This window comes from Adiantum capillus-veneris, chromosome 20 (genome assembly GCF_014529385.1).
Source record: "Adiantum capillus-veneris isolate H3 chromosome 20, ASM1452938v2, whole genome shotgun sequence".
Classification (NCBI taxonomy): domain Eukaryota; kingdom Viridiplantae; phylum Streptophyta; class Polypodiopsida; order Polypodiales; family Pteridaceae; genus Adiantum; species Adiantum capillus-veneris.
The window spans coordinates 64,474,241-64,486,241 of NC_140950.1; the positions used below are offsets into that span (position 1 = coordinate 64,474,241).

Below are 12,001 nucleotides of genomic sequence, written 5' to 3' on the forward strand. Positions count from 1 at the left end.
ACGATTGCTTGCCAGCTTGAACTGGGCGTATCCTGATGCGGTCGACTCCTATTGGCGAGCCACAGATTTCGGCTAACTCCCCACATCGCATGCAATCTTCGAGAATCATGACGAGCTCAAAAAACCTTTTGTCGGTGCGCTTACCAACGTTGTCCCGTGAGCACATACTTGACCCCCGACAAATATTCCACAGGCCATAACTTGCCCGTCTAAGCTCCGAATGGCAATCCAAAAAGACCGACATGCTCCACAGCTTGAGCTTTACACGTGTATTCAATCATCCCAGTTTTGGCCACATGTCTGTACCTGCCTTGTCCGTCGGGACCTACAAAGCCTTCTAACTTCGGCCTGGCACATCTTTCACACCGGGACTCTGTTTGAGGAGCCGTCTGGACCAACTTCTAGAGCAGATCAAACACTACATGCTTGAGCACCGACTCCGCACTTTGGGCAACTTCACTTGCTATCCCATTTGGACCTATTTTGAAGCGTTTTGGCCTAAAAACCCGCTTTAGACATACATTTCCGTCATGACCTGCTTGCCTAGGGCCTTTATTCTTGCTTTAGCCCTTTGCCATGTGCCTGGTAGCACCCTTTGCACTGCATAGCACACTTCCCAACGCAAACCAACTTAAGTTGCACCATCATTGCCCAACCCCTTGTTGAACATTTATGTTCAACCACAAACAGACTTATTGCACTAACAAAACTGCCACACCAAAACAAACTCTTTGCATACCACAAAACCACCTAACATATGTACAAAACCTGGCATCTGTCACCCGCTGCCTTTGTTCATGCGGATTGCCCAACCCCCTGCTTTACGTGTCATCAACCCCCTGGGTCAAACACCTTGTATTGGTCTCTTTCGTCCACCTGTAACACCCTTGCATGGTGCCATACCAAGGCACATACCGAACTGCATAGCCAAACTGCCATCAACATGCTTCTACCACTCCAAGCACTCCCTGGCAAATTATCCACTTGCAACCAAGCACCTCCAAGAACATCAAATAGAGCACTATCGTGCTCAACCAACACTCTCGGCATATTTGCATCATCACTCGTACCAAACAGACCTACCATATTTGACTCGCCCTCCCATCCGTGTAAAGCTAGTCCTCGTCTAGCAGATCATGTACCTGCTCAACAGCATACTACACAGCCGCTTTTATCACCATTCCTTTCAACCACCACTCACCTATCCCTTTAGAAAGCTTGGACACAATCTGGGAATCCGTATTCTCTACCACCACAAAGTGCACTTGCTGCATAGGAAGCACCTCTATCTTTGGCTCCACACTCGCCTTCACACCTGCCATGCACTCAACTCCAACATCATCAAGATCTCCCTCATCAATCGGCCCGTCAAGGTTGATAAGCACCACTTGCTTGTCGGCTTCCATCACCTACTCTTCAAGCATCTTTTCTACTACTGCATCATGCTCCATCAAGGAAGAGAGAAACTCGTTCTCTATCGCATTATCCTCATCTTCTCCCATAGGAAAGGTTGCTCCATCCCTCCTAGCAAATCTCTGCACCTGTTGTACCACTATCGCACACTCCACTGCCACTTTCATCAACATGGCCATTAACATGGCACCGCACATCACCTTCACCTGCATATCATCACATGTAGGCTCTGGCTCCTCCACTTGGTCTCCACTGAACATATCAGTTTGCATTTCACCCTGCTCTTCACATGCATCCCTCGTATCTCTACTCACATGCAAGAGATCGAACTCATCATACCTTGACTGAGACGACTCGGTCTCCCAACTTGTGTCAGCGTCCATAGAGCTACTATCACTCAACCCAGTCTCTTCCTCTGTCTTGAGCTCGGGAATCTCCTCTAGCGTCACCGCTTCTATCTTGTCTGCAAACCGCACATTTTTTACCTTTACCACACTTCAATGGAGCTTCTACAACCACACTTGAACTTGGGTGCATGTTCTTTTCCTGATCGGGAACAACCTGCATATCTTCCACAATTGGACCCGCTCTAGCTAGCATACTTGGCATAGGAACCACCCTGTCTCTCTGTAGCCAAAGACCCACCGAAGATCGAGGACCAAGAGGAGGTGCTGCAGCCCGAGTCCATTCTCCGACATGAAGACAAGGTATTAAGAGGCGGTAAGACTATCCGACGATATCTTATTAAGTTTAATAATTATCCTTTTGAAGATGTTAGATGGATGCAAGGCATACAATTAAAGGATACTTACAATGCTTCCCAAGAGTAAGCAAATGTACAAAATGTTAAAAATGAACAAAGTTTTTGTCTTATAAGACTCTCTTTTTCTTTATTTGTGCACAAAAATAAAGTAGTATGCATGCTTAGATCAAGTTTGTGGAGACGACGTCTCCCAAACACCAAGTAGAGCTTGTCACTCTACTGTGGAAGACTGATAAGATTGATGTGCAGACATGCTTGCGGCAGCCTTAGGCTCTCAAGCGCCAAATGGACTAGTCATCCATTATGGAATGATGTCGTAGGGTAACATAGGGATCCTCTACCCGCTAAGAAAAGGACTCATGAATATGCTTTATCTTCTCTACACCATCGTCGAGGACGACTATGATTTCAAGAGAGAGGTAATGTCATAATAATCAATATCTAATTCTCCTAAATGATTTTCTCATATTAAACTGATCATTTAATGTGGGGAGGTACCAGGGGAGAAAAAGCTAGAATATTGGTTAAGCTAGCAGACCGGCCACAGTAGGGATCCAAAGGAGGGAAAATAGGGATCAAAAGGGGGGGCCATCTGCAAAAGAGCCATGTGCAACAATGGGCTAAAAAGACCCTAAGGTTTAGCCCATTAAGACTTCCAAAATGCTAAGGTTCCAAAATTCAAAGGTTAGGTCCAAAGGTCAACCCTAGGGAAAATTGGATGCTTAGTGTGTGTACAAAAGTCTTCTTCAAAGCCTACAAAGGAGGGGGCAAGCCCATTTAGTAGGGGATGAGAGAGAAAGCCACACACACACACATGCTCCCTTTACACAAAGGGAATTAGGGACACATGTCAACTCCCTAGGCCAGATGCCCACAAGGTGTGCCCAATTCCTATTGGATGACCCTTGAAGTGGACCAATGAGAATTAAGCTAGAGTAAATCTAGTTTAATTAATTTAAAAACATTTAATAAAAGAAACCAATGATAATTAAGTCTCCTAGAAGACTATTGGGCAGTCTCCCAAGGGGTCCAATGAGCATTCAGGAGCCCAATGGCTTACCTGATTCCTATTGGCCAGGAGGCAAATGGGTCCAATGAGAGTTTAGTTTGATTATTTAATTACCTAAAGCTCTCACAAAAGGGGAAAGGGGGACACATGTCAGAAGGCTATCACTTATGCTGCTTAACACCCATTGGCTTGACTTGGGGAGGTCCAATGAGGCAAAAGCCAGACCAATTTAGCAGGAAGGGCTCGCCCAAGAGAGAGAGGGGGCTGATTTTTGCTTGGCATTGACACACACACACTCACACTTGACCATGTGTGAAGAAAGAATACTCTATCTCCTCCCAAGCTTTAATGGAGAGCTCATCACCTACTCCAAGCTTGTGAGATAGAAGTCTACATCAACACTCTCTTGGCATGTGGATGCAAATCCAACCAAGAGCCAAGCTTCAATGCATGCTCATCTTCTCTACCAAGCTAATTACTAAGCTAAGCTATGCTAATATGAGTGATTATGTGAGGAGATGTACATCTTTCTCGTAAGATACTCCTTCTTCCTCTCAATCTACTCTCATACCCTGCTAGCTCTCACCATCTTCGAAGGTGTGTGAGGTCTTGGGTCTGAGAACGGGGATAATTCAAGTTGTGTTTGATTAAGTGTTTTGCTTAGTGCATGAAGCTTCCATCTTCATTGCACTAGCTAGTCTTGAAGGAACACAAGGAATTGTATTGTACAGTGTCTCTCTTGATGGGAGAAACCATAATACAAAGCCTTTTGGAGGGGGGACCGGCTCCATGCAAATCCGGTCCTCTACTGTTGTCAATAGCTTAATTTCTCTTTCTTTTGAAAGTATTGTCGATGCTATCTAACTAGGTGTTATGCTTTTTGTTGCTCTCTCCTCCCAAGCACTCTTGTAATTCTCATTAGGAATCTATTCTAATGAAATGCCCACTATGTTCATGCTAATTTCCGCTACACATAAGTTATTAGGCCATTAAATGTTACACTACCACTACATCACAGTGTCCTGGCATCACAGCGCCTTCCAAACCCTGCCTAGCTTCACGCTTCTTGAGAATCTTCTTGGTTCGCCCTTTTGCTAGAGCCACCGCTTCTTCGTATGACACCGGGCCATCAATCTCCACCTTATCACGCACTTCCTAATCCAGGCAATCCATGAATTTTCTCAACTTTAAAAACCCAACATTCTGAGCAGTAGTTACCTTTATCAGCTTTCCCCAAAGGACCTCAAGTTCCCATTGGAACGCTTGAAAATCCGCGTCCAAACCTTGCTTCAAATTGTCCAGCCTTCTCTTTACTTCATCCAACTACGCATCTGCTACATATTTGCTTCGAAAAGCCGCTTCTAGTGCTTCATGATCCACCTTTTCCTCATTAGGCAGGCCATCGAACCATAGCCTCGCTTTACCACGAACTAGGAGAGGAAACACCTGTATTGCACCTTCTTCCCTCGACAAACCGCTTTCCATCACGAACAACCCATAGTCTTGGAGCAAGGTTCCTACAGCTTCGACCCCAGTGAAAATGGGAAATCCCGTCCAAACCATTACTTATCGAGCAGCACCTGCTCTTCAAAGGCCGCACCTTTGGCATCACCAAAATCATCGCTTTGTCTTCAAATAGGAGCATCAGTGTGCTCCTCCGTGGGGACACCAGAAGATGGAGAGGGGGAATGGGGAACACAACCGACACACAAACAACTGCCCCTATATAGCTCAGGGTATTCACAGCACCCCGGTCCTCTCGAAAAACACCTCCAAAACAAGCAACCTACACTAACAGGACCTCGCCTACACTTCGCCCAACGCACAAACACTCTGCACAATCCGCAGACAGCTACCACACCGATCTTGCCCGCTTCTCGCGCTTCCACAATTCAACACCTCTCTCTCTTTCTCTCTCACACACATAGGGGGCCCGGGGGACGCACATGCTCACACACACCGGCACCACACACCCTGGAGACGAGCAAAAAAGAAAGGGGGGAAGGGGGAAAAGACGACGCCAAAAAACGGCAATGATAACTCCTCCTTCAATGAAAAAACCCATTTACAAGACCCGTACAGTCTGCTCTAAGCCGCATCATGGCCATCACTGTTTCACACAGAGGAGCACACACCTCCCTCCAAACTTGACTACGTCGGCACACATTTCGACGAAAAATCCACCGCAACCTTCACTCGTGTAGTAGTTTCTCCTCGTGGCAACCCTTGCTGGCTTTCTTTTCTACGAAGCTTTCGCCCTTCCGAGCCTCTTTGCAGACAACGCGTGCCCGCCTCCGATCGTGAGCGCACGAAGCTTTTTTCCTTCACCTCCTCTCTCTCCAACCAAAAGAAAAAAAACTTCTCCTCCTTTCTTCGAAAAACGCTGCCCTCTTTCTCTTCCACTTTCCCCTTCTTTTTTTCCAAGGCAAAGAAAAAAAATCTTTTTTAAGCAATGGCTCCTGGCGCCACGGCCCTCTTGCAACTTCACAAACCTCTCTTTTTTTTTCTCTTCCTCACCTTAAGTACTGGCCTACCTTCCTTCTTTTATCTCTAGCTACGATTTTTTTTTGCCCTTTATAATCAAAGGGTTTCTTTAGCCTATGCTTCCCATGTTGTCGGTGTCCGCACTTGTTCGGACTCACTGATACTCACCATGCCATTTCACATTGGAGCTTCACCTTATCACTTCCAAACCTTGAGAACTTCACGACACACGAGCTGCCCCATGGCCTAGAATAACGAGTCATAAAAGCTGGAAAAAAACCCCATTCACCTTTGTCGCGATTGCTTGCCAGCTTGAACTGGGTGTATCTTGATGCGGTCGACTCCTATTGGCGAGCCATAGATTTCGGCTAACTCCCCACATCACATGCAATCTTCGAGAATCATGGCGAGCTCAAAAAACCTTTTGTCGGTGCGCTTACCAACGTGGTCCCGTGAGCACATACCTGACCTCCGACAAATATTCCACAGGCCATAACTTGCCCGTCTGAGCTCCGAATAGCAATCCAAAAAGACCGGCATGCTCCATAGCTTGAGCTTTACACGTGTATTCAATCATCCCAGTTTTGGCCACATGTTTGTACCTGCCCTGTCCGTCGGGACCTACGAAGCCTTCTAACTTGGGCCTGACACATCTTTCACACCGGGACTCCGTTTGAGGAGCCGTCTGGACCAACTTCTAGAGCACATCAAACACTACATGCTTGAGCACCGACTCGGCACTTTGGGCAACTTCACTTGCTATCCCATCTGGACCTATTTTGAAGCGTTTTGGCCTAAAAACCCGCTTTAGACATACATTTCCGTCATGACCTGCTTGCCTAGGGCCTTTATTCTTGCTTTAGCCCTTTGCTATGCGCCTGGTAGCACCCTTTGCACTGCATAGCACACTTCCCAACGCAGACCAACTTTGGTTGCACCAATGTGGATCCTATTTTCCACCAGGAGATTGATCGAAAAAAAGATGCTCAATGTCACAAATTGCTCACATGCCAAGCCATTGAAGACAAAAAAGGTTAGGGCTCCCCGAGAATAACCCTAGCCAATCTGCAGATCCCAATCGAGGGGCCTAAAACCCTTAGAGAAGCAGAAGAAGAAGAAAAAATAGTTCCCACCAACTTCCAGATCCTGGTCGAGTGTCCCATTTATTAAAGAAAGAGTTATGATTAAAATCCTAACCCCAACAACTTATGGTACCCGTTTGATGGAGCCTAAAGTAAAGGGCACACATACACTCACAAAATCAACCTTGCATCAAAATTGATGACATGGTAGCTATAGACTAGTATGATAAGACCTTTGCAAATGGCATGTATTCTCACACAAACAAGAATCATTCTCAAACTATACCATCACCACGTATTTGATATGCATGCAATACCTTTTAAGTGGTTTACACTATTTGAGAGACTTTGGGAAGCTCATGATAAGGCCACCACAAATGATATTTATAGAGATTCTACACAAAGAACATACAAATTCTCCCATTTGCATCATTGAGAGTACACATACAAATACGAATGCTATCGTTGAACCACATGTGCATGAGATGACCATAGCACCTTACATGCCATTCATGCACATCAAAAGTGTGAAGCACAATCGCAAACACCATGTCGAAGTGAACCTAAGCCTCTAGCAGAGGCTAATATAATATCTCTCTCTCTCTCTCTCTCTCTCTCTCTCTCTCACACTCAACAAGGAAGGAGGTGAGATACCAAGTTGCAGAACTAGGCCAAGAAATGAGCAAGTATCAAATGAATGAGCCAGAATACTGAAAGTGTTAGCTGGTCACTGCTAGAGAGGAGAACAAGAAGCTCAAGGATACTACAAAGGGATGTGCACCTACATAGGGAGTGCTTAGCCTTGGTCTCGGAACGTAAGGAGACGAACATAAAATTGAAGGAAAATCAAGAAGAAGCAAAAAGGTTTAAGGAGCACATGATGAGGAATAAATGAAGGACTACATCAAAACATTAGAAAAACACTTCAAACATGTCCCACAAATCCTCAGATACAACAGAACCCTCATGAGCTGCGCCACTATTGATGATGTGGCTATGGAACAAGAAGAGAAGTGGTTGTCAAAACTAAGGGATAAAGCACTAACTAAGCTTTCAGAGGACCATGATAGCTTGAAACTCATGCTAGGCACACAAAGGAAAACATGATGCTTCAAGAACAAAATAGGGATCTGATAAACAAACTGTAGGACACATATGGGAAAGCAGAATTGGTGCTTGCATTCAACAAACAAAGTACACCCACTGAGATAGGAAAAGAACCCCCCAGGGGAGCTAATTGTGGAAAACAAAAGGCTACATGATGAATTGCAAAGTTCTTTAAAGTAGGCCACATATGCCAATTCTTTAAGAATTGCATCCCATGTGCTTTACAATGAACTCAGCAAACTCAATAAGCCGTTGCCCCAATTCTTCAAGGAGGTTCATCAATTGGTGAATAAAACTTGGGAGGAGCCATTACCACAGGAAACTCATGTACAGGGAAGTTACATGCCATAGCTCTTGATGGAACCATATGCTGAGAAGTTACATTGGCGGTCGAAGGTGGATGTAATTTCTTGCGGATTGGCATGTGGTAAGAACGAGCAAGACCCACTGAAGATGGGTCTCATTACCTCATAGCATTAAAGTCACATTAGTCTCTCTCGTCCCTCTCTCAGCTCGCAACTCGTGTAAAGGAGTAAGGGTGGTTTCACAAGCGGGCGAATGCTTGCCCATGAGGCAAAAAAACATTGGGCGCTCGTTTGCGAATCCTTTCACATCAAGGGTGGCTCCACAAACGGGCACCATCCATCCTGGCGCTTCATGCCAATGGAGGGCCCAAAAAGTACCCTACCCGGTTGTGATGGACATTCGAGCATTCACAAACAATGGACATAACTGCTTTTTCGTGGACTCACTACGTGAGAAGCTATTGGCTCAGCTCGTATGACCTTGGGTGCGCGATCATGTGGTGCTGAGATCAAATCTCCCGCCCGGAACTTTTGTTGAAAAGCTGGCGGGGGCCACGTCTCTATTTGACACCCTCATTTTTTAGGAGGGATCTACGGTCCCAAATCATTGTTGATCGTGGGCCGTGGATTCAATGAGAGGAAAAAATAAATTGGGTAGGCTTCAACCTCACAACCTCCCCGTCCCAAAACCAATGAGTTACCACTACGCTATTACACGCGTTTTGATAAGCATGTAGAACGATATCCGGTTTCACATCGAGTTTACACCACAATACTATAGTTCATAGACTTTGCAAAGTTCACATTTAGTTTACATGCAAGTTCACAACTAGTTCACATTTGTCTGAGTTTACATCAAGTTCACATCTGGGATCAACGGTTGTGATCTTCGCCGACAAGTGACGCCGATTTTGAACCGTAGATCCCCTCTAAAAATTGAGGGTGTCAATTAGAGACGAGGGGGCGGGGGCGGGGGCGGGGGAACAGCTTCCGCCGTTTCATCTTGTGTGTGAATCAAAATGAGGCGCCCATATATTAGGTGGCATCCTCTTTGTGATCATTCGCTTTGTCCATAGAGAATGGGCGGACGTTTGTGAAGCCGCCCTAAGAGGGCTCTGTGATTGCTTTGTGAAGCCGCCCTTGCAGGAATGGCAGCAGCAAAGAGCAGCGAGAGAGGCGGAAATTTATGGCTACATCATCGACTCAAACTTGTTGGAAGTTTCTGTTGTCGAGAGTCTGGTTCAGTCTGGGAAGACACGAGGAACCGCATTATGTCAACCAAAGGGCTCTCGCCAACAAGTGCTTCAAGGTTCCGTTTCAAGGAACTGCACATCAGGAACTGCACAACCAGCTTGTTAAACATTGCTGCACAATGGCAAGTGATGTTCACTACAGTCCCTATTGCACCCTTGTACAATCATCAGGTATGGGAAAATCAAGAGCATTGATGGAATTGAGTGAGCTGGATGTGTATGTTTGCTATTGCAGCCTGGCGAGTCACACGGCAACAGCCTTCCCCCCGAGGACAGGTGGTCTTGCTGATAAGCTTGCTAGCACATTCACAGAACATGGTATGGTGTTTTACTTGAAGGCGTGGCTCAGCATACTGGCTGATTGCATTAGTACCACATCTCCAGAGGCTTGGAAGCAATATCAGCTTCCTGATGAGCATGGTTTTCCCAAAGGTGACCTTGCTGAGCAGATACTGAAGGAGTGGATGAAGTCTGACCTTGATGACACGTACAAAGGGGAAGATATAGACAAGTGGAGCAAGGCCTCTTGCAGTGAAGTAATCAAGTCTATTGAAAAAGCCTTGCAGAAGAAGTGCAGACAATGCTCACCTGACGAGAAGACTGAGTGTAAGCACACCCCTTGCAGTGTCATCTTTGCCTTTGATGAAGCAAGAGGGCTGCAAATAAAAGAACCAAATTCACAATCGATGACCCTCTCCCCATTCTATCAAATCAGGAGGGCCCTCAGGATGCTTTTTGACCATCTGACCTTCATTGCAGTTATGCTAGACACCTCTGCTAAAGTTACCAATCTGTCACCCAGCAAGCGCAACGAGGACAGTGCCAGGGCCAAAGCGATGGGTTTCCAACTGGCACCTCCAATCTACTTCCTCCCAAATATGTCTCTTCTCAAGGAAACTGCAAGTCATGGAGTTCCTGACTGCTTCCAACCCCAGCATTGGTTGAAGCAAGGTAGGCCAATGTGGTCTGCAAGGCTGGAAATGGGGGATACGCCTTCCTCTGTTCGGCTTTTTGCTTTGCAAAAGTTGGTTCGAATCGTCGCTGGGCCATTTGACGACAAGAATCTGGCTGTGAATGTGCGCAGTGGGGTCATGACTGAAAGCCAAGCCATGGCACTTTTGTCTGCTTCAGCAGGGCTCTCAATATGTGCTCGATCTGAGCTTGCAGAAACCATGTCAGCTTTACACATGAACTTGATTCTGCGCGTATCTAAGGATAGGTCCAGGATTTATATTGGTTTTCCAGCTGAGCCAATTCTTGCGGAAGCTGCAGCCTCTGTTTTGCAGAATGATGTGGTCCAGGAAGGGGCACTAAAGCACTTGCTTGCTGCATGCATGGAAGGCTATGTGACTCCTGGACCACGAGGGGAGTTTGTCGCAAAGTTCATTCTAGTGGCTGCCATGTGGGACAACAAAAGTGAATGGCTGCTGCGGCAGATTCCTGTGGAAGAGTATTTGCAAAAGCTACTTGTGGATGGAGCGGCTGATCAGGTCATCTTTAACCGCGCCTTTAACTGCTTTAAGGCTAAATGTCCAGAGGGGGGAGCTTTTTCTTCAATTCATTCGTGCTAGTGCGTAAACCTCCAACCCCTGATACATTGCGAAGGGCTTTCGTATCAGGTTATGCTCTCATGTACAGGGCAGAGAACAACTTGCCAGGTATAGACATGATCATTCCAGTGTGGACTTCAAAAGGCATGACCTGCATAGTTGTCTCAGTAAAGAACTTGAAACAGCCTGGTTGGCTAGAAAATGTTTCTATTGCTGAAGTAAGGTCGGAGTTTACAAATGTAAGGGTAGAACCAGGCCTTTTCGTCATCACTATTGTTATGTCCTTGCGTGAGCCAGTCCAGGATTTTGGGAATGGGTCTGCATGGCTTCTTTGGACATCAAATAAAGAGGATGTAGTGACAGATATGGACCCTTACATCAACCTTACTTGTTATGGTATTGACCGCAACTACAGTTATCTGACTGAGAACGTGAAGCTGGTCTTGAAGGAAGTGCTTATTACCGTGCCTAATGAACTTGCTGGTGCAATTGACATCGAGAAAGAATGGATCAAGGGATTGCTTCCAGAACAATATTTATAATCAGACTCTAGTGGATGTCTGCGTAGTGAGCAGGGTTTGGTTTTTCAGGTGGAAGGCAAGAAACTTTTAGTTTGCGACTCTCGGTTGTGAGCAGTTAGCAGTGAGAGTCTTGCCTTGTCAAGTCGAGTTTTGTCGGGCAAGTGTTTTGCACAGTTGAAATGCCTGAAACATGGATGGATGGTGTATATGTTTTTGTAGTTTAATCAGGGTTTTATCTATGTTGATCTGTTGTGGCGTTGGTGTGACCATGAGAGAGAGAGAGAGAGAGTATATTGGGAAAGTGAAAAATTAAGGATTTTTAAGATCATTGCATTGTGTTAGTGGTCCATTGCTCTTTCTTTCAAGTGTAATCTTTTTTTTTTTTAATAGCAAAACTCACAATTGTGAGTGAATTATATTGATCATCTCAAAAAATTATAAGGTCTTGCCATGTTGCACTAGTAGTCCTAACCCAATCCTCCGAGTTTTGCTTGCGTCCGAGCGTCCGTATTAG

The 12,001-nt window shown here is 45.7% G+C and overlaps 1 protein-coding gene across 1 annotated transcript; it reads left to right on the forward strand.

The window, feature by feature from the left end:
* Positions 1-9,252: 9,252 nt before the first annotated feature.
* LOC147432624 (uncharacterized) lies at positions 9,253-11,136 on the forward strand. The gene has a single exon (XM_086492487.1). It carries the CDS (start codon positions 9,350-9,352, stop codon positions 10,985-10,987), a length of 1,638 nt encoding a protein of 545 aa, XP_086348613.1. The 5' UTR covers positions 9,253-9,349; the 3' UTR covers positions 10,988-11,136.
* The last annotated feature ends 865 nt before the right edge of the window (positions 11,137-12,001 follow it).

Excerpts from the sequence above, each read along its gene's own strand:
- LOC147432624 (XM_086492487.1), top strand. The coding sequence starts at position 9,350 with ATGGCTACATCATCGACTCAAACTTGTTGGAAGTTTCTGTTGTCGAGA.